Genomic DNA, 22,980 nt, shown 5'->3' on the forward strand with positions numbered 1-22,980 from the left:
TAAGTATTTATTCCCATGTTCACAGGCCTGCAGGTTGACTGAGTTTGGCTTATCTAAGCTGGGCTCAGCATGGTGGCTGTACTCTGAGGTGCAAGTGAGCTAGGATTGGCTCCACACTGGAATTAGGCTCAGATCTGCTCCATGTGCATTTATTCTGGGGCTCAGGCTGAAGGGTCAGTGGCTATCTGGGGCATATTCTTTTCATGGTGCCTTCCGGAGCACAAAAGGGCAACCCGAACTATCGAAGCATGTTTAAAACCTCTGCTTGCATCACATCCACTTTTATCCCGTTGGCCCAACAGGTCATGTTAAAAAGCATAGCCATGAGATGAGGAAGTGTTGCAAAGTTACACAATATTCAGAGAGTGAAGAAATGAGACAATTATCCAATTTTACCACATAAGCAACCCTACTTACCTCCTTGGTTATACTTGATAACAAAGTTTAGACTCTTCCAGATGGATAGGGTACTAGAGGTCATCTAGTTTAACCTCCCTCCCGTTGCAGGAATTCTTTCCACAGCAGTCCTGACAGATGCGTTTTCAGTGGCTGCTTGAGTTTCCCTAGTAATTCTACCATGATTTTGCAAGGCAATGTTTTTCGTTGTAGGATCATTCTAATTGTGAAAAAAATCTTATTTTTATTCAAAATCTGTTTCCCTATGCATTCTTCCCTCTTCTCAGAAATCTGCACTCAGGAACAAAGGTGAATCTGTGCTCCTTTCTTCCTGGGATAGTACTTTGTGATGACAGCTAGTACATTTCTTTCATTTAAAGTCGTTGCTTTTCTAGGTTCCATAATCATTCCTCAGATGACATGAAAGTGTTTCCAAAAATGTCACCATTCTTGTCATGCTACTATGGATTATCATTATAGCCTATTGATGACTATTAAAGAAGGATATTTATTAGAGAGCAGGATGTTCTGCACTTTGCCTGAATCCTGCAGAGCACAGAAAGGCCATGCTTGTCTCCAATAGCAACATTCTTCTATTCATTCATCAAGACTTTACATAAGAGTTTTTATAGAGATTTTATAAAATTCTTCACACTTCTAGATCCTATTGAGCTCCCGGTCATCTAACATCTCCAGCTCTTCTTCTTGAGTCCATCTTGACTGTCATCCCAATCCTACATTTATTGAATTATTTATTTTATGTAAATGAATCTACATTTATCTTCATTAACTTTGAATTTTATTCTTTCTTTTCCCAATCTCACCATAGCATTTGCATTCTGACATTCAATACATCCCTCCTATATATAGGACAGGTGTGAATTTGTAAGTATGCCTTGTCTTTCTTCATCCAAGTCACCAATACAAATATTAACCAGGTAGTTGTTAAGGACTTAGTCCTGTGGCTAGCCCTGCAAGATCTAGTCATCTGTTTAGTGCGCCATCTAGAAATCCTTATAACGTGTAAATGTTCCCCAATTTTCTCCATTGTGATCTCAGAGATATCCTTAAAGACCTTGTCTGATGCTTTACTGTATTTTTACATTCTGTCCATATCATTCGCCTGACTTTTCCATTTGGTAAATGTATTCTCAAGGAAATGAAATTATTTTAGTTAGAAATAACTATTCTTAGTGAAGCTGAGCTAGCTCATTGCATCTCTTCCTACTTTTTAAAGCCCAGAGGTCACAAAGTCAATTGCTCACAACGGCCAAGAAGGTAGTAAAAGTTTAGATCTGAAGCTGGTGTAAGTTTTTTTGTGAACGGAAATATGCATCTTTTGCCTAGGAGACTCTTTGCCAGCTGAACAAAATCCTTCTGTTAGCCAATATCACCTGCCATTTTATGATTCCTCTTATAAAGAAGTTTACTGGTTTGTTACTTGTGTGAACTCATATCTTTCTCCATTTTGAAAATGATGACCATATTGGGAAATCTCCTGCTATGGATTTGGAAGGGACCATAAAGCTCCCAATTTAGTTCCAATTCAATTTAAAAATCTCCTCTACAATGTCTCTAACAAATGATTATATAGATTTTTTTTACATCTGTCAAATTAGGGTGATTTCACCGCATCACAGTGCACCCGCTTCTCTTCCTCCTTCCTTTTCTATCTCAGAGGAAAAAATGGCTTGCACCCTTTCCACAGTTGAGTCTACCTGTGCCCTTGGCCTCCTGCCCTTTGTCTGTTCTGGGATCTCACGCCATCTGTTACTTCATCTCCATTTTATCTGTTTTATTTCCTCTCTTCTGCCTCTTCCCATCTGCTCAAAACATGCTCAAATATATCTAAAATATGTTGTTTGTCATTTCACTCAATGGCTTCCCACTACCAACTGAAGAGTCTGACATGATTTCAAATGTTCAAAGGCTAGCATGATTTGGCCTCAACCTACCTTTTTATCTAGCGAAACTCTTTTCTCTCTAGTGTATACCCTGTGCTCTAACCAAACTCATCCACTGTTCAGACTTCATGTTTCTCTTATTCCTTTTGGCCATGCTAGTCCCATTGCTCAGAATGCTATTTCATCTATCTTGTTTTCTTTCCTTCCATTTGTTGAAATCCTAGATATCCTTCAGGGCACAGCCTATGAGTCACCTCTCTCATTTTTTTTGTCTACATTATTGCCTTTACCACTTTCTATTTTTTAACTGCTATTTTGTCCATGTCTTATCTCGTCTACTCTATTGTGAACTTGTTGAAAACCTACAGTGTGTCCTATCCATCTTTATAGCTTCAGGATCTAACACAATTTTTTGCACATAACATGTGTTCAATAAATGTTTATTGATTGATGGAATAATGGACTCTGAGATTCACTAATAATGATCAATCTATGTGTCTTTCAAAATCACACTCAGCTTCCTATATGTTGGGATGACTTCATTTGAGATTTATATAAACCAAATTCTTCCCCTGTAAAACAAAAGAAAATACCTTTTATTATTTTATATGTTACAGATACTAGACTAGGTTTCTTTCATAAATCTTCCATGTGCATTATTCCTTTTTTATCCTAAAAAAAATCCTGTTTGGCAGCTTTTTTTGTTCTTTAGATGAAGAAACAGAGGCTAAACAAAGTTAAAGTGTTCTTTATTTCAGAGCTGGAGAGCTACATCTGTACTTGGAAGTCTCCTGGGAGAAGCAGATTTTTGGATGCCTGTCATGGGAGAGCAGAGATTTGGATAAAGAGATGCTTGGGACATTTTTGGTGCTGCTTTGACTCACTGTGTGACTTAGGAAAGCTTATGTTAGGCTTTTCCATTTGTAAAACTGAGATTCATAGACCACTGTGCAAAATATGTGTCCCCTTACTTACCTCCCTCCAAGAGATTAATGAGATGATTTCCAAGGAACACTTTGATTTTCTGTGATAAAAGAAATAGATAAGTATGAAGCAAAGCATTTCCTGCTTCTATTGAAGGTTTTAAGAAGGGTGAAAACAGCCTTTTAAAAATTATCAAAGTAAAAGCTAGAAGAAGAAACAGCCATGTACACTGAAAAGCAAGTCAACAATTAATGTAGAACACCTAATGATCTTCTGCTATGTGTATTGTGCATTGCAATTTACCAGGGACTTTTACATATATTATCTCACTTGGTTCTTGTAACTACCTTATGAACTATATAGGCTAAGTATTGTTATTATGATTTTTAAGATAAGAAAGCTAATACTCAGAGAGGCTAAATGACTTGTTTAGTGTTACCTGACTTATATGAAACAGTCCAGGGTTAAACCCAGGTTTCCTGACCTTGAAACCCAAGTTCAGGGATCTGCACCGCTGTGGTTCTGCTGACATGATAGCCTCCAAAATGGACCATCCACATTCTGTCCATGTTTAATGTTGAATTTAAATCCTACTTCCAATATAAAGCCTTCCCATAACACTCTAACCTAAAGCCAGTTCTCCTTCTTCAGTGTTTGTTGTGGTCCTTAAACAGATCATGAAAGATCTCTCAAAGTTCTTGTGAAAATCCGCAGATTATCCTCTCAGGCGGTTCCCTGGAAGCTTTTCTATTGAGGTGGGTTTCCTGTATTCTCTCTTCCTTAAAATAGGCCCTTGGAATTCAGTCCAATTTCCAATTTTCTTGTTAGTTTCCACCATCCATTCCATCCTTAGGACTGAACATCAGCACAAGTGGTGTTTGAAAGGTAGAGATTTTCTGTTCATTTTGGAATCAATACCTAGCACAACACCTTGTACACAGTAGGTGCTCAATATGTACTTGCTGAATGAATGGCTAGACTAATCAATGATTATAGATGGGGTAGAAGATTCAAAAAGTTTGATAAGAAAACTGGAAATAAATGTTGGCACCTGATAATGGAGGATCTGGGATACCAGGCTGAAGAGCTTGAAATTTTCCCAGCTGGCAACAATAGAGTTACAGGATCCAGGAAATGGTTTTTCTGGATTTTCTACTTCTAGGGCAGGTTCCACTTTAGAATTCAGTAAACATCTCGCTTTCTTTTTTCCTTTTTGTTCTTGTCTTTTTAACTCCACTGGGACCTCCTCCCACCAGTGCCACTCTACTGGAGACTTGCGATATGTAAGACAAGCGGAAAAACCCAAGTGAATTGAGGAAGTCTGCTGAAAGCACTGATTTCTATGATGTCTCAGTTTGTTAACTAAATTGCAGGTTGTATTGCTTGGCCAGAGACAGCTGACAGGCAACTCTGGCTGAACAAGTAGCATCTCCAAAATGACACGTGCACTTTAGTTTCATTAAAGGTGGTGGGTATCATTATAGCCTGGGCCATCACAGTAAATATGGTGATTATATGCATCCCCTAGGATTTGGGGTTGACAGCAGAGGTGGGCTGTGCTAAATAGTCTTGGCTGGTGCATTGACAAAAATGACAGCAAAGCAGATCTCTGGGCCCCTTAGGAAGGAGGCAGAAGTTTATGATGTAAAGAAAGTTCCACAGGCATGCTGAAATCTTACCAAGTAATTTCTTTGCTTATAAGTTGTATTTAACATTCCTCTCTTTAATACTTTTTCTGCCATCCCAGTGTCCAAAAATCTGAAATGTCAACTGCATGTGACTGACATGCTAAGAATTTTAGCAATCGGCAGAAACGGTGGTAGCTATTTACTGGTTAGTCAGAGGCAGCTTCACCTTGAGCATAAAGTGAACATTTCAAGATTCCCCAACGTACACCAACCTCCAAATACCAAGTCCTCTTTCTATACCTGAGGATTGGCTCTCTAGCTCCTCATAGGAGTCGATCTGTATTGGTAGAGTTGCTTGGAAAGGATTTATTTGGTCTTCTGCTATGTTAGAAAAGGGATAGTTCCCCCATCTACATTACAGTATGAAGCAACTGCTGTTTCCTGGAAAGAAAAATATTAGTGGGACACTTCTTGTGCTTTCTCTCCAATCTGTTATCTAGTTGGTGGGATTGCATGAAGGGTCTGCACACATCTGGGAAGACGCCCTCCTTCTCTTCTTCCTGTTCAGAGGGCTGTTCTCCCTATGCTGGGCATACCCAGGCCCAGTCCAGTTTCTTCTTTGCAGGGAGCCGTGGGGAAGGGAGCAGGACTAGAAATATGAGCAGGAAACCTGATGTGTGGCCAGGTCAGAGTCTTGTCCCAGGCCCATTCCCCATTCAGCTCCACAGGCAATCAAATTTGCTGGTCCTTTAGCCTGTGTCTATTTCTCAGTTGGCTTAGAATTCAGAATGGAGAGGGCTATGATTTATCACCCACTTAAACCTCAACATGGTAGAGTAGCAATTCTGTTTTTCTAGCTGTTAGATTGCAGTGAACGTTTTTGATTTATTTGGCAAGTGTGTTATATAACTAAAATAATTTTTTTTTCAATATCACAGTCTGCTCAAAATTAAATGGTAGTTTTAGAACAGTGGCCTACATTAAATTTTTCTTGATGGTTATAGCCATGCAGATATATGAACTCATAGAACTAAAAGTGTGTTTGCATAAAATTTATATGTACCATTCTATACTGAATGGTCTGCTCTTATGCAACTTTCAATAATTCATTTTATTATCATTATCTTGGCTGGCATTTATTATTCGTATTGTTCATTGGCTAAGCACATTTCCTATTGATGTGTTTCTGAGTCAAGGTGAAGGTAGCTAACGCTCTTCAGAGTTCAGAAGGAAGTCTATTTTGTTTGAATCGGACCTTCTTATGAGGCTGCCTAACAGTGATAGATTTTGTTGTTGAGCTTCAGCCCATGAAAAGTGCATTAAAACCTTGAGCTGAGCCATCTCTCTGAGGCAGCAGTTGGCTCATTACAATTTGGCAGGCACTGTAGATGTGTGTGAGATTTGATGATGGAGTCTGCTTACCTCGTCCCAACCCTGCAAAGGGGAGGGGAATTACAATTCCTTGAGCATCTCTGATTCTGTGCTAGCTGCCTGCATATATTGTGTTATCCTCATAACAAGCTTTTGTGGTAGGTAATAGTTTCCCAACATTAAAGATGAGAAAACTGAAGCTTCTAGAGTCTAAACAATTTGATGAAGAAAAGAACACACAATAAGTGACGGAGTTAAGATTCAAAGACAGACCTGTCTTACTCAGTCTATGATTATTATAGTATGTTAGCAGTTAAAAGAACAGAAAAGTCTGAAAGGGGTGGACTGATAATATAAGTGATTAAAATGGAAGGAGGGACAAGAAAAAATGTGCTTTTTTGTATTTTTCTTCAATTCTGTGGCCCCCTATGTATCTCTTGTAGAGGTTAAGAGAAATTGCAGGGCCGGCCCCGTGGCCGAGTGGTTAAGTTCACGTGCTCTGCTTTAGCGGCCCAGGGTTTTGCCTGTTCAGATCCAGGGCACGGACATGACACCACTTGTCAGGCCATGCTGAGGCAGGATCCCACATAGAACAACCAGAGGCACTTACAACTAGAATATACAACTATGTACTGGGGGGGTTTGGGGGAGGGGGGAAAGAAGGTTCGTAACAATTATTAGCTCAGGTGCCAATCTTTAAAAATAAAAAAAGAGAAGTTGCTAGTCATATGATAACAAAAGTATGTCTCTTTCTCTTTACCCTACTATACAAAAAAAAAAGAGCTGGGAAAACTTGATGATACATGGCAACCAACACCAGTCTTTGTTTCTGATAGGCAATAGGGAGTGGTGGAGACTGTAGTGAATTGGATAACTTTTGCCTTCCTCCCACAGTCCCTTCTGGCCTTTAATTGTGTTTAAGAAATGTTATCCCAGTGTTGCTAAATTTTACCATTTTCAAAATAACTTAGAAACGTAACTATTCATGAGATATCTTCTGAATATTTAAATTTAGAAAATGAATTGACATTCAAAAAGATACTATGAGTACCCCCTTTAAAAAATTAAAATAATGTATATCTGAGGGCCTGATCCAGCCTTTAGGTTCTGAATTTGTAACTTCTGTATTACATAATGCAACTAATAAATATCCACTGGAGAAAAATAATCAACAGACAAAAATCAAACCAAAAGCACTTTTCACTGCTCTTGCAAGAAGTATACCCCCCAGATTTAGTTCTGTGTGTGTACTGTGCCCCTCTGGGGTAGTTGCATGACACCTGGTCCTCTCTCTGCTCTTCACCAGAATTGAGATGAGACTTGCGTGTCATGAACACTTGAGGTTTAGATGCCCTGAGTGCTTGTTTCTGTGCATGCCCCGGCTCGACCTGGTTGTCTGATGATGGAGGTGATATGGCTCCTCAACAGCCATCCTTTGACAATTGAATCAGAAATGCATTCAGGTGCCTACTAAGGAAGGTGTCTCTGCTTGTAGCTGGCTTTCTAAGGTGTTTGCCTCTAGGTATTTCCCTGCAGAAAGTTTCTTGAAGTCACTACAAAGTAAAGAGGCAAGAAATACAACTATGCTTGAGGTTTTGGGAGCTGTTTTTGTGTATTCTTTCAGATGGGGCTTGGTGGCTAGGTTTAGGCACACTTATTTAATTCCTCGTCTGGATCCCTATTACTGCCTTCTCTCTCCTTTAAATTTTGACTTTCTTCTGACCTTAATCACTGCCTCAAAGGACTCAAAGGTATCACTGAACATGGATATGACTAGTTGGCAGCAGTAAGAGAATTGCTAACGGCTGAAACGTGAGTGTTCTAACATTGCCTGGATGATGTCTTCCCTGACATCCTCTGAGCCTCTGGGCCAGGGTCAGGTATAAGCGTGGCACAAACCATTGCCCTTCTAAATAGCTAAAGCTCTTCTCCTGCTCAAAGAGAGATACCTACAGCAGAAAGCAGAGGAGTTAGCAGCAGGGCACACTTAGGAAAGAAAGGATTTTATTGATATTTATGTTGAGTCTATAGTTTTCTAAATCTCGTAAATGTAACTTTGCCATCATCAAGGAAGCATTTGCCAGGGGGTGTGGGGAGGGCCTTTTGGGAAAGAGAAAAAATACTCTCTAAGTTTTAGGATGTTTATGAACCTTAAAATGCATTCTCTTTCTGTATATGTGTTGAGCCCTGAGAGTCCACCTTAACATTCAAAGGTTTCTGTCTAGGCAAAATTACTGAAATTTTAGAAAGCAGACCAGCTGGTTGATATTCTAAAATGTTTTCATGCCAAGTATTTCCTATTTTTTGCTTTCGCATGCTGAATTTCATTTGCATTCCAACAGCTTCAACCTTCTAATCTCCCCCTATTCCTCCTTACCTCCTCATCTGCATCTACCTAAATATGTCTTATCAAACCCCACTTTTTTCTGCCGTTGGCCTGACCCCTCCCAAATAAGGTATCACTTTCGGTCCTGAAGGGCACATAATGAATCCTCTGTCATGTCTGTCATGAAATAAATGAATAGCCATAGTCCCCTGAGATGTGGTCGTGGTCCAGATTTCAAAAGCACTCTCCTAAAGCAAAATCATAGCGAAAATTGAAGAGCAATAAATGAACCATGGATGGAGATGTTGCACTCTGTGCTAAAATGTTGCTTGCTGAGAAATGCAAAGATGTTTTTACCATTGTGTCAGGTGCTCAGCTGAGCGTTTATTGAACCCCCTAAATGGAGAAAGATACAGAAAATAAAAATGCCTCTTCTGCCCTCACAATGCTCATAGCTGATTGGAAGAAACAATCATTCCATTAAAAAAAATTGAAATAAGTCTATGCAAACAATTGATCTTATTGTTGAATAGATACTGGAGTGATTGTTGGATAACTGGTAGACCTAGTTAATCTTGGGGTGCATGCATGTAGAATTGTATTCAGCTTTATACATCTATGCACGCTGACTAGGAAAGCTGGACTCTCTAGCAGAGGGAAGTCTCTTCTCCATATAGGAAAGGGCACCTCATTCAGCTTTTGGCTGAACCAGGCTCAGGAAATTTGCCTTGTATTTGGGTCATTACTGGATTGGTGATCCCAAATGACCAACCAGTTCCATTCCCTGGAGCTCATGTTGACTCTAGATCACTCTGATGTTTTTGTTTTTTGCAGGGAAAGATTCGCCCTGAGCTAACATCTGTTTCCAATCTTCCTTTTTGTCCCTCCCCAAAACCCCAGTATGTGGTTATATATCCTAGTTGTAAGCCATTCTAGTTCTTCTATGTGAGGCCCCACCACAGCATGGCAACTGACAGACAGGTGGTATGGTTCCATGACAGGGAAGTGAACCCAGGCTGCTGAAGTAGTGAGCACCAAACTTTAACCACTAGGCCATCAGGGCTGGCTTTAGATCATCCCAATGTTTAATTCACCCTAGAATCCATCGTTGGTTCTGAGTCAGGTCTATGATAGGTTCACATTCCTGAGAGGCCTTTTATGGAAGTGAAGGCCCCAAGTTTCCACTGAATGTCCAGGGACTGTCCAAGGGCTGGATTAGAACTTGATTACAGAAGCCTTTTGATGGACACAAAGGGGCCTAGATTCACCTGAGCCATAATCACTTTACTTAAAACGCAAAGCAGAGGGTCAGAGAAACTTGCTCTCGGGTATGTTAAGTTTTAAGGTCTTGTTCAAGCACACACACACATACACACACAACTCTTTATTTTTCTAGCACTATATTCCTTAGCCTTTTGGATGAAATCATTTAACATCCTTACATCAATGAATAAAATTGTAGCAAACCCGTAAAGTAGAGAGTGAAGAAGAAATGTTTGTACCCTTTAAATGCTGTAATATAAATACTTCTTCATATTGTGTATGGACTTATTATATACTCCGTGGATAAGCTGTGTGTCTATAGCTGTGGCTGGCTCCCAGGTGGCTCAGAGTGTATGCTGTATCATAGAGGAGTGATGACTTCGTAGCTTCTCAGAAGTATTTGGCTGAAACTTACTCACTTGGTAGGTATACTAAATTCAAGTAAATTAAAATAAGGAGATGTGTTCTGCAATTATTCCATCAAAAGAACCTGCAGCTTTTTGATGCTGGTGTGTTAGGTGCTTTTCCAAAGGTATGAGTCAGCTCCTGTGACATGTTTTCAAGTCTGCCATTTGGATCACCTTTGCTAATTTCACCTGGAGCCCAGGGAATGTTCTTTTCATACTTCTGCTCCAGCGTCCAGATTCCTCTCCCTTACAGTGGCTTGGACGCTGGCATGGAGGCCAGCAAGCCTGCCTTCTCCTGATGTGCTGCAGCTGTTTAAATTTCACTTTTTTCCCCTCTGTTGTTTCTATTATGGTGATTGGGGGTAAGTTAGAATCAACCTTCTGAATTAGAAATGCTGATACCATCCAAGGGAGAGTGTTACAGTGGTGATAGTTGGAGGAGGAGGACCATAAAATATCATCGGGATGAAATACCTAGCTGCAACATTATCTCCAGGACACACACACACCAGTGTCGCTGCATGCAGACAGGCACTGCTGATATATTAGAGTCTGTTGGCCATTTTGTTTACGATAACTAGGACAGGAAAAATGAGCCCCTATTTCAGTGTGTTCATCCCAAGATGATGACACGGTAGATTCTCCTTGCAGGTAAACCAAGAGAGCTCAGTTAATCACCATTTATCACTCAAGGGACTCAAGTGTCTTGCAGATGCATTGGAGCCCTGGAGACTGAGATATTCATTGGGTTGCAATGCTATTCTGTTCTCTCATGCCGTCTAATGTAATAAACTGAAGTCCTTGGCATCAGAGTAATGTGTGCTGGCTTTGAGAGTCCCAAGCCTTTAACATGTACGTGATTCACTCCACAGAACTAGATAAATTTTCAGAAAGAAATGTCATATCATTATAATTTTAATGACTTTCAACTTCGCTTCATCTCCTCCATTACCAGAATATTCCCGACTACCATCATCTTTTGCCAGAAGCTTCTAATTTATTTCTCTGTATCCGTGGCTGCCCACCTTCAAACGGTTTTATGTTGAATTGATTTTAGTATCTAAACCACTCTTAATGGATCTGAGATAGATTAGTTCATGCCCAAATTGGGTGATTTTTTATACATTTTGTCGTATCTTATTAGAAGAGTGCTCCATTTGCCAGGTAATAGTTGAGCGAGGAGGTACAGTCTCCTTATTTGACCCTCCCACTCATATATGAGTTATTCTGACCGCTTAAACACAAACTATTGGTCAAAAAATGAAAAAAAAAAATCATGGCTAGCCTCAAAGTGTGCAAGGTTTCATAAAAGGGGTCAGCATGCTTTTTCTGTGAAGGGCCAGAGAGTAAATATTTTAGGCTTGTGGGCCACACGATCTCCATTGTAACTACTCAACTCAGCTGTTGTAGTGCAAAAGCAGCCAAAGCCAAGCTGTAAAGGAATGAGCACAGCTGTGTCCCAATAAAACTTTATTTACATAAACAGGCAACAGCCAGATTTGGCCCACAGTCTGCTTTAGGCCAATCTGCCTCCTACAACTTTTGCATACCCATTCTCCAAAGGCATCATAAAAAAATGCAATACTCCACGCTGCATTTTCTGATAACCCCGAATACTGAATCTCTCAATTCTGAAATGTGTAAGCTGAATCTTTTTTCTCTTTTAGCTGGAAAATGATAGGTTGTTTAGGCTAGGAATTCATCTATGGGAATGACTGAGAATGCCTTAGTTATTAAATTAGGAATTCTTGGTTGATGTTTATTATTCAAATAAGTCCGTTCACCTTGAAGCCATAATGTTAACTCAGTCTGTCACTTGAAAGATACATAAATAGTAAAGCACTTTGGAGAATCACTAAAGGTTTCCTTACAACTACAGAGTAGGTCTTGAAAGGTTATTGGCTGTTTACTGGTCTCTTTTCCATAGGGGAGCTGCACTTATCCTTGGGCTGGAATATCTTTGTTGAAGAGAGTTTCTCCTTTGCAGCTCACTCAGAACTGATCATGCATCTTTGGGAAAACTGACTAAAATTACCTAGTCTAGAGTGAAGGGCCAAGGGACAAAATTGGCATTGGGACTATCAGCTAATGTCGTTGTGCCAGGGGAGATGGACTGGCAGAATTTCGTAGGGTCTAGCAGCCATGAGTTAAAAGAGATGGAGGTTACCAAGACTAGATTGGGAAAATAACGTAAGACATGTATTCTAGACCTGCCACATTTTGCCTGTGGGACCTTGCATTTCCAAGTTTAAATCTGTAAAATGGGCACTTGAGCACAACATAGAGGACAGGGAGAGTGAGATTATCCACACAGGCTCATTGCTCACTCTGTGCTCTGAGGGCTAGATCATAATTTTAGACCAAATATGTAAAAATTCACATGTGTATACACAGGCATGCACTTGCATACCCATGTGTACTGTGTTTGTGTTAAGTATGTTTACATACCTTATAGAAAGAGCAGTGTGGGGAATAATTAAAGAATATAGGTAAATGATTGTAGAACCACTTTTATCGTGTAGTACATGCTTTATGGGTGTTTGTTGAGTGACTGAAGTTTTGTACTCCCTAGTGCAGAGTATCTCAATAGTGACACTATTAATATTATAGGCCAGATATTTCTTTGTTGTGTATTGTTGGATATTTAGCAGCATTCCTGGCCCAGACTCTCTAGATGCCAGTAGCACCTCATCCTCAGTTGTGACAACCAAAAATGTCTCCAGACATTGCTACATGTCCCTGAGCACAAAATTTCCCACAGTTGAAACCACTGCCCTAGTGGAACAAAGATAGTCATATACGGAATTGGATCCCAGCCTTTAACACGTATCTGAATCACCTGGAGAGCTTGTGAAACTACAGATTGCTGGGCCCCACTCCAGGGTTTCTGATCAGAGGGTTTAGTGTGAGATCCAAGGATTTGCATTTCTGACAAGTTCTCAGGTGATGCTCATGCTGCTTGTCCCAGGATCACCCTATGTAATTGTGTAGGTAAGATGTAAGATGTTCTGGAAAACTTCTGGATGATTTAAAATGTGCTTCCTAATTTTGAGGACTAGAATGTTGTTACTGTGGGCACCGGGCTTAAGTTCTCTTTATTAAGGCCATTGGCTGGTTCTTCACAGCTGTGGTAGAGATTTGGGGGGTAAGCAAGGCATTTATGGGAGATGTTCAGTCTGTACTGGGTTTCAGTTAGCACTGCCCTACCAGCTGTCACCTGAATCCTGCCAGGAGACTGCTCCAGGTCTTGGCACAACACTGGGGCTCCTACGGAAATGAACTTTAATTTTTGCTTTGTAGTCAGACTTAACTACCAAATGAGGCAGTGTGACATTGGGGTCTGTGGATAAGAAGTGAATGTTCAGAGTGGATTTGAAGGACGTGATGACTCAGGATGCCGGTTTGTGACCAGTGACTCTTAGAGCTGTGGCTCTGACTTGCATCTTATTTACTTGCACTAGCCGTCTTGTCCTTCCTTGATTCTCCCCGCTCAGGTCAGAGTTCCTGTTGTCCTGAGCTGTCATCCATGCTCTCTCTCTTTTTTCCTTTGCTTGGAGTTTGAGATGGAGCTGTCTTGAGCTATTTATCAGTCTTATCTCTCTTGGCCCTCTGTTAGTATTTCAGTCTGTGGATCTAATCCGCTTTAATTGATTGACCTCGCACAACCAGACATCAGCAAAACAACAGAAGAGGCACGACAGCAGACAAGGGGAGAGGTGGATGCAATCTTGCAGGGTGGGTGCAAAGGTCATTGAGACCTGTGCAGAGTTAGGAAAATAGAATTCATTTCCAAGCCATTTAACGTGAAATTTCAAGGGACAATTTACACAGATTCCGCAGCTGATGATCTTGTATGGGAGACAGTCATTCTAAAGAGGACCTTATCCTGCAGGGCATGTGCAAAAGCCTCTGACTCATCTGTCATCTGTCATACTGTTTCTCAGTTAACTCCACCATCTTCACAATTATCACCATCTTCACTCCACCATTAGCATCATTGTTATAGCATCCTTTGCAGAGCACTTCAGAATTTGCCAAAATTTTATTTCTCTTAAGTACCACATAATAGAGGTATCATTATTATTACTGTTGTCTTTATATAGTTATTCTCATTTTTCATACAGATAGCTTGACCTTTGGATAGTTGAGAGATCTGCTCAAGATCACCTGGACAAGAAGATGCGGAGCCTTGATGAGGCCCAGGTCTTCTGATTCTAAATCTTAAAAGCTTATGGAACCCAGAGCAGACATTTTCTATTCACCTGTCCTTCCTGTCATAGCCACACTTAAGCTCCTCAAGGGAAAGGGACTGGGTCATTGTCATGGGATGTTAATAAAAGTCCAAACTCTCTCCAATCTCCACAGTTGGAGTCTTATCAGGTTGGGTGATTCCTAATGGTCTTATTCTCTACCTCAGACTGCTCCAGGGAGAGACCTGGTCTCTTTTATTTCTTGAACCCTTCAATAGTCATGGCTCTGCACACAGGAAGTGCACACTCACCGCTTATTAGCTAACAATTGTTCTAGGTCTACATCAAGGAGACCCTGACATTGAAAGCATGGACTGATGATCTTCACTGAAAGGCAGTTAATAACCATGAAAAGAACCCATAATACGTTCTACTAAATGCAGAGTGTTTTATTCTAAGGAACTTCAATAAAATCCCCCCTCAGTCAAAATTATCTGATGAATCACGTAAATTGTTCCTCACTTTTTGTAGTTTACAGATTGCATATATAAAGCACGAGACTACGCGTTTTGCCCAAGACGTATTGCAAAAACATCTGAATATAGATTACCAGTTCTCTACTTTATCCTCTACTGTTCAAATTCTGTTTAGCCTCCTGTGACATAAAAAGTTATTATCATAACTTGTTTCTATTACAACTACACATTCTTATTCATTACTCATTCACTTATTCATGGATTTAACAAATATTTACTGAGCACCTGCTAGGATCCCTACATGCAAGAAACCCACAATGAGGCTAAGCAGACGCATTAGGCGGGGTGGGCAGACAGAATTTACATAATATGTGCTGTATACGCCATTTTACATGAATAACTCAGTTGCAACATGTAATACTTATGACTGAAACATAGCAAAGTGAAAAACCCATGGATTTTAAAGTCAGACAAACCTGAATTCTAATCTTGAACACATATTATATTAGTTGTGTAAATTCCCAATTCTCTGACTCTCCATCTTTTTAACGTATAAAATATGGAGGGGAATTGTGAGAATTTGAAATTCTTCTATCAAAGAATTTTTACTCAGCACGTACTCTGTCCATCAAGGTAGTCTTGGTCCTGCTGCAGTAACAAACAGCTTCAAATATTTGGTGGCATAAAGGAACTATGGTTTGTTTCTCAGTCATGTTCCATGTCCATTGCAAATTGGCTTGTTGCCATCCTCACTCAATGACCCAAGCTGATGAAGAAGCCGCCACCAGGAATTTACTGGGTGCAGTGAGTTGAGAGCCAATGGGAGAACTCTGGTGGCTCTCATACCAGCTATTAAATGCATGGCTCAGGAGTGACACCATATTTCTTGGTCAACACTGTTCTTGGCCCTACACATCACAAGGGGACCCAGAAGTTAGTTCTTACTATGACCCTGTAATGGGGAAGAACTAGAAAAATGTAGTAAACAGTGCCCCTGGTTACTTTCCTTACTGTGACTCAGACTTTGTAATGGGTATGGAAGGCCTGACAGTGTCTGGCACAAAGATGGATCACACGCACGTTGTTCTTCCTGTATTATTGCCTAGCACTGATGTCACAAATTTTGGGGGAAGCCTAGAAGTTAAGCTGCTGAGAACTGCTCCCTTTGCTTATCTCCCTGGCATACATTTGGGAGTTCCAGTTCTGTTTCTGTCAGCTGCAATTTTCTAAAAGAGTAGATGATGCATTCTGCTTTCCCTGGGGGCACTCTGGAACAAATGAAGAGATTGCCTTCAGGGAGATCTTTATTCCTGAGGATTTTTCTTGCCCTTGTGCATTTCTGCTCCTGAAATCTGACCGCAGTGTTGGTAGCATCTCTTGGGTCACCTCTACAGCAACAACTGTAATGTGGCTGAGGGAAGATCAGAAAGCTGGAGCCAGGCTAATCTGAGGAACCAGGTGGGCTCATAAACTATCATTACTGATGAAGAATGACTTACTGGCTATTTAAAGACAGCTGTTTTCTGTACCGTTCAGTTTTGTCCTGAATACACTTGAGGATTCTATGACAACGTCTTCTGATTTACCACTTGTCTTTGTTTTTTAATATTGAGAAAGAACATAGATTGAAGTGTTTGCCTTGGTAGCAACTTTAGTGGTGATGGGTGTGGAGTTATTAAAATTTATAGTCATGCTGTTTTTGCAACAACACTTTGCTTGTCTTGGAGAGGCTTATAAAAGGCACCAAGGAATGTGGAGAGAGAACAACTACCAAATTGTGACAGGAAATTAACTGTGCAAATGTTGTTTTCTAAGTTTCTGTTTGCTAAAATTTACACTTGTTTTCAAAATATTTCTTGATGACAGTGTCGCGAAACCAACAAGTCCTTAGCTCGTGACACTACTTTCAACTACAGTAATGAGAGGAAAGAAAGGGAAAAGATGACTGATGTTTATTGAGGTCCCAAAGTATACACAACCACGTGCCAGGTTCTTCACATGTGTGTGTTCTTCTAGAATGCTCCCAAAAAGCTTCAGAGGTTGCAATTCACTTCTCCCTCCCTCCGCACATCCTTTTATAGAAGAGAAATAAGAAGTTAAATAACTTGCCCAAGATCATCCAGCTTTAAGACTTAGAGGTATTATTTGAACCATGCTATGCTGAAACCCATGTTTGTCCTATGGAACCAATGAACTTTTCCAATAATCACAGAGTGTTATGTATGAACAAATAATGGATGGTTCATTCTCCTGATCTCATTTACCCCTCATAATTGTATAATATTTTATTATTATAAAGTGCTGTCATCTTAATCATATCATTTCAGCCTAAGAATAGCCCTATGATACATGTGAAGCTGTTATCCTGTCCCCATAACATATTGTCAAGAATAGGGTTCAGAAAAGCTAAGTAATTTGACAAAGGTCAGTCAAGGCTGACTCCTTCACATCTTCTCTTCTCTGGACACGTGAACCAGCAGAGTTTATTTTCATGGTAGTTGAGCATGATGGATTCAAGCCTGGGAAACTATATGAGTATTTGCCACAAGGCTTATAACGAACTGAGACAAAGCAGTTAGCCACAGATTATCATGCCACTGTGGTCCCAAGACAAATGACAAAGAGGTTACAGTAATGAAATCTTATTACTGTGGGTAAAGAGACCACATCTGAGGTCTAGCACAGCCACATTTACCACTGCGGGAAGCACAATGAAGCATCTGGGTAAGGGTCTCTACTGACACTGGCAGCATACTAGCAGGATTAAGAAGATCTCTCCAAAACAGTGATTGCAATGGCAAATGTGTGGTGCCTAAGATAAGGACCAAATATTTATTCTGGCAGAGATTAAATCTTTTCTTTTCCTGAATCTATTATGGATCTTGCAGAAAATCTCTCCAAGAATATATCTCCCTCATCAGCCAACTCACTGAGCCAGAACTGTACTTTGCCACTGCTGTTGCTGAAAAGCTGCAGAATGCTGGTTTAAAGGTCTCCTCTCTCCCCTTAAAGCTGTTCTCCATCCACGATTAATTAGCGACTCAGAGGTGAATTGAATCACCAGCAGTCCTTTCCATGCCTCCAGGATTTATATAGTGGTTTCTCATTGAAGAACAGTGGTGCGATAAACAGCCCACATTGTGGGGTGGGCAGAGGAGTAATGGTGTCTGCAGTCATGGTTTCTTAACTCCTCCAGTCCTTTCATTCTGTTAAACAGGTTATGACTCAAGTTATAATAGCCTAGCTTATTTAGGCATGAGGATGATTAGGTACCAACACACAAACACACATACACACACATCCTTAGAAATGAGTGCCAGCGGCCAGCCCTGTGGCCGAGTGGTTAAGTTCACAGTGTGGCCCAGGGTTTCGCTGGTTCGAATCCTGGGCACGGACATGACACCGCTCATCAGGCCATGCTGAGGTGGCGTTCCACATAGCACGACTGCAGGCACTCACAACTAGCAGATACAATTATGTACTGGGGGGCTTTAGGAAGAAGAAGGAGGGGGAAAAAAAGAAAAGATTGACAACAGATGTTAGCTCGGGTGCCAATCTTTAAAAAAAATCTCTTCAAAAAAAAAAAAAAGAAACGAATGCCAACTCTTTAAGAGAAAGCAAAAAGGTCATGTTGTCATTTCTTAATTTCTAGGGAAGGGGAAAGAATAACATGAATCTTAATATTATTAATTGTGGGCATGAAAGATGCAAAAGAACCCATCATCAGGTTCACATATCTATGCCTCATATTTTAGAGCAAGGGACTTTGATTCGCGCTGGAGATACAGAGATGAAAAAACAAAACAAAACTGAGAGCATATAAACAGCGATTTAAGAAATCATGAGTATGTTTAGTCACCATTTGGGGAGGCACCTGTATTACGTTTCCCAGAGAACAGAACATGGGAGTTGCAAACATCATTTTACGTGGTGTACTATCCTGTCTGGGCACAAAGGAAGCAATGATATCCACCCTACATCTCACCATACTGCAGGCTGAAAGCAGCTTTTGTTGATCAGCTTATGTTCCTGTTTTCTAAGATCGAGACTCCCAGATACTTATCTATTTTTTTTTATTGGAAACAAGATGTGTTCGCATACTAAAGGAAAATTGTCAAGTTGAGGAAAGCCTGTCTTTTGGAAAAATAAGTAAAGTGTACCAAACTATATGGAAACCAGTGCCTGAAATCTCACCAGAAGTTTTAATTTTTTGAATTTAAGCAAAATAAGTACTTAATAAATATTGTATTTATGTGCTGAATGAATAAATGAATGAATGAACTAAATTACCAAATTTGAGATGCAGTGCAATCTTTCCTACATCTTAGTTTATGTGGATTCTAGACTTCTTTTCCCATCTCCTCCTCCTCCTCTTCCTCCTTGTTCTTCTCCTTCTCTTTCTTGAATAAGGAAATAGAGGATAGCAGAGTATGTGGACAGATGTTGTGACTCAGTCTTGCAGAACATCAGAATTACAACTAAATTTTATTATCCTTGGATGTCCACCCTATTGCTTAGCCAATAATCAGGCAACTATAGAAATGGAAAAAGATGTCTCCTTTCTCTCCTTGCCCATCCCTCATGACACCCTGCATGCGGAGATCCATTTCCATGAGGGTGAGAGAGCCTGATTATGTCTACTCAGTAAGGTTACTTTCATTTTATGTTTCATTGTGAATACTAATTCTAACGCCTAGTCATGATCAATTATTAGAGGAAAAGAGCAAGAGTTTGAATAGCATTGTTATTTATATTTCAGCGTCTCTGAGCACTTCCGAGGAGGTGGATTATGTCGTTACCTCCACCTTCACCACCACCATCACCATCACCATAATCATCACCTTCACTGGTATAGAGTTAAGCTTCTGGAATTCATTGCGTTTTCTCTCCCCAAAGTCTTTTTGGGGCCACACAGTTTCTCTTCTGCTGTGTACCATAAAGCTATAGCGCTGACTGTTACATCCCTCTCTTGGGATAGCCTTAAGAGTAGGGCTACAGGTGTGGGAAGGGTGGCAGCCATCTGACCCTGAAAACCCCAGCTCAGTTTCTCTGGCCTCTACTGAAGATGCCTTTTTCTATGTGGTTTGGACCTACAGCAAGTATCATCAGGAGTGGTTTTATAGTTCTAGCTCCTCTGCCATTGACTCCTAACCATTCTGTACCCCTCCCCTTGACCTTGATTCCCTCAAAATGTGCAAGCAGGCTCATATTTCTTCTTTAATCCTAAATCTGTATTGTGAGGTGATCTAGGGTCCAGTGTCTTATTAGCTTCTCCTAGGAAATGGGCCTAATGCATCTCACAGAACTGAACTTGGCAGTGTCACTACACAGTTGTTAGGTAACTCTGTGGTTCCAGCTTTGATATCTGTTGAAGGCAATCAAATGATGTAACCTGTGCAGTGCAGCCTGTGAGAGCAATTTGGGTGGCTTTCTATCATTGGTTTTTATGTTCAGGATGAAAGCCCATGGAGAAATGTAGGATACTATTATTAACTTCATGCTGACAGCTCCCTCTGGGCACCTACGGATTTATTGTTAGTTGTAGGATCAACTTTAAAGGGAGAAAACCTTGTGGTTAGTGATAATTATGCCTTTTGTATTTCTTTATTACAGGAACAGGGGAAAATTGGAGTTGTCTTCAATATTGGCACAGTTGACATCTCTATTAAAGAGGAGAGAACCCCTGTAAATGATGGTAAATACCACGTGGTGCGCTTCACTAGGAACGGTGGCAATGCCACACTTCAAGTGGACAACTGGCCAGTGAATGAACATTATCCCACAGGTACATGTTTCACTCTCAATGACTATACTCTCTTTTGCTCTCCCATTCTTACTCCTAAATGGTGATTTTCTCATGACCATCACCAAATCATAAAACACTGAATATTAAGCATACATTCATGTTTTTTGGATGAGAAGATATGTTATTTCTTTAAGACTTGGTCCAGTGTAGGGAGCTTCTGGAGACTTACTAACTATGCACTGAACACTTTTTGTCAACCTGACTAATACTGCCTGACTGGCTCATACCAAATACAATTATTGTAGGTTTCCCAGGGTACTGCAAATGATGACCAATGGAGGGAAGGGGCACCATCTCTACATCTCTATCATGAGCTATCGTTGATAATCATGGAATAATCTGGACTTTGTGGTACCATTGAGTCAGGTATGGTTGAAGGTACAGATGGCCAGAGATTTGGGAAAGACTGTGAAAGGAGGTTTACTAAACCTGAATTGATAAACATCAAGTCAGGATAATAATGAGAGAAAAACTAAGGATGGAATTTAATTCATTTGGTTGACATTGCCAATTTTTTTCTTTTACTTACACTAAGCCTGCCTTGATATTCAGAGATTGGTCCTAGTAGGCATTTTAATAGCAAGCATGCTGGTGTGGGAGGGAGAGAGGTTAATCATCTGTTTAAATTTTATAGTTAAGGAGCATTTGCCAACAAACTCCCAGAGCCAGATGGCGGAATCAAGGGCAATGCGAGGAAAGGTTGCCTTCTTTAAAAGAGATGCTTCAAATAATCCCTTAGCTTTTCTCTCTCATCTCCCACATATCCCAGGAAAAGAGCCCTGAACCCTGATCAGAAAAGTTCCAGGAATGGAAAGGAAAATACTTGGGCTAATGGCTTTGCTCCGCAATTGCATTATCACCTGGTAGATGCAAGAGAATAGCTTTGAATATTGAAATTTTCACTAATATGGGCATGTTGCTATGTCTAACTCTTTAGCTCCTACCCTCCAACTTCCCATCATTTTCTATTATCCTCTCCCTTCCATTATAATGAGGTAGACACAGAGAAGAGGAAGCCAGAAGCACATTCCTAGAAGTTTAAGAGCTGTTTAGCTAATAATAATCAAACTTAAGAGAAATGTATAAAGTAAATTTGACTATTTGTGGCCCCAAAATTTTTAATGACTTGAAGGCTGTATTTTATTTTCATGCCTAATTCAGCATTAATTTTCTTTAAAAGCCAATCAGAAGTAACTGTGCTACTGGGTTTTTTCTCCTAATAGCCAGTCTTCCAATATCTGGTTTAAGAATTATGGGAGCATCCACAAACAGCAGAAAAGACCCCCAAGGTACTGAAGAAAAAGCCCCACCTACCCATTTATCCGCTATCTCAATCTCCGTACAATATCCAGTTCAGCCTTTTCTAGGAGTCTCCTATCATACTCTTAGCACTTCTTAGATTAAGGCACAAAAAATGACCTTATGCATTTATCTTTGAGCCTTTGAAGAGAGCCAGAGGTGTGAGCTGCTACTGTGAATTCTCACCATCATCCAAATTCACTAGACACTAATAGACCTGATTTTTAAATGCTTCTGGCTTAAACTCTGGGGGCTTGGGGTGGGGGGAATCAAATAGCCTGAGATCGTAAAAGCTGCTCATTTGCTCACAGGAAAAATCAATCTCTCTCTATACATATTATCGTTGGCCCTGCTAGTGCTGCTGTAGGGTTTGTTGTGTTTCTGTTAGGAATTTCAAAGATTTCTAAATTGATGTTAACCACTTGCCCTGAGCCAATATAGAATCCACAAGTTTGCTGCCAGTGATGATAAGGCTCTTTAGTGGTCATTTTAAAGCCACAGACATGTAAGAAAAACAGTGATCCTTGCTGTGTGCCTATCTCTTTGTAGTTTTAGTTCCAAATTATGGGTTTCTTCTTATGTTTTCAAAACAGAATAAACCTTTCTTTAATGGTGTTGCTTCCCACTGAAAACTATTATTACTAGTAACTGTTGGAACTGTCATTTGGTAATGATATGTGTTATTATTACAGGACCTGATACAGTATAGTCTGTATAACTATGGGCTTTGGAGTCAACTGGCTGGAGTTGGGATCTTGATGCCAGTCGCTGTAAGTCTAAGGCAGGCTGGATCAAGACCTTGAAATGCCCTAACCACTGAAATATTTGATGCCTCCCCCCGCATATAATTCAAAATACAATAACCATAAAATAAGTGTAAGAATTTCTAACAGTTCTGATTTTTCTTCACTGATGATCACTGTACTCCTTTAAAAATATTTCAAATTCTTTCTCCTCATTTTTGACTCTCCGTGCTTTCTTGGTTCTCTA

General features: G+C 40.2%; 1 protein-coding gene across 1 annotated transcript in view; it reads left to right on the plus strand.

Moving 5' to 3' along the window:
* The window catches only part of NRXN3 (neurexin 3), a 1,439,365-nt gene that overhangs the window by 1,250,179 nt on the left and 166,206 nt on the right, over window positions 1-22,980 (plus strand). Inside the window, exon 17 of the mRNA XM_046647541.1 lies at window positions 20,499-20,670. Within this exon, the coding sequence (XP_046503497.1) occupies window positions 20,499-20,670 (172 nt within the window). The remainder of the gene's footprint in view (window positions 1-20,498; window positions 20,671-22,980) is intronic.

This window comes from Equus quagga, chromosome 20 (genome assembly GCF_021613505.1).
Source record: "Equus quagga isolate Etosha38 chromosome 20, UCLA_HA_Equagga_1.0, whole genome shotgun sequence".
NCBI lineage: Eukaryota > Metazoa > Chordata > Mammalia > Perissodactyla > Equidae > Equus > Equus quagga.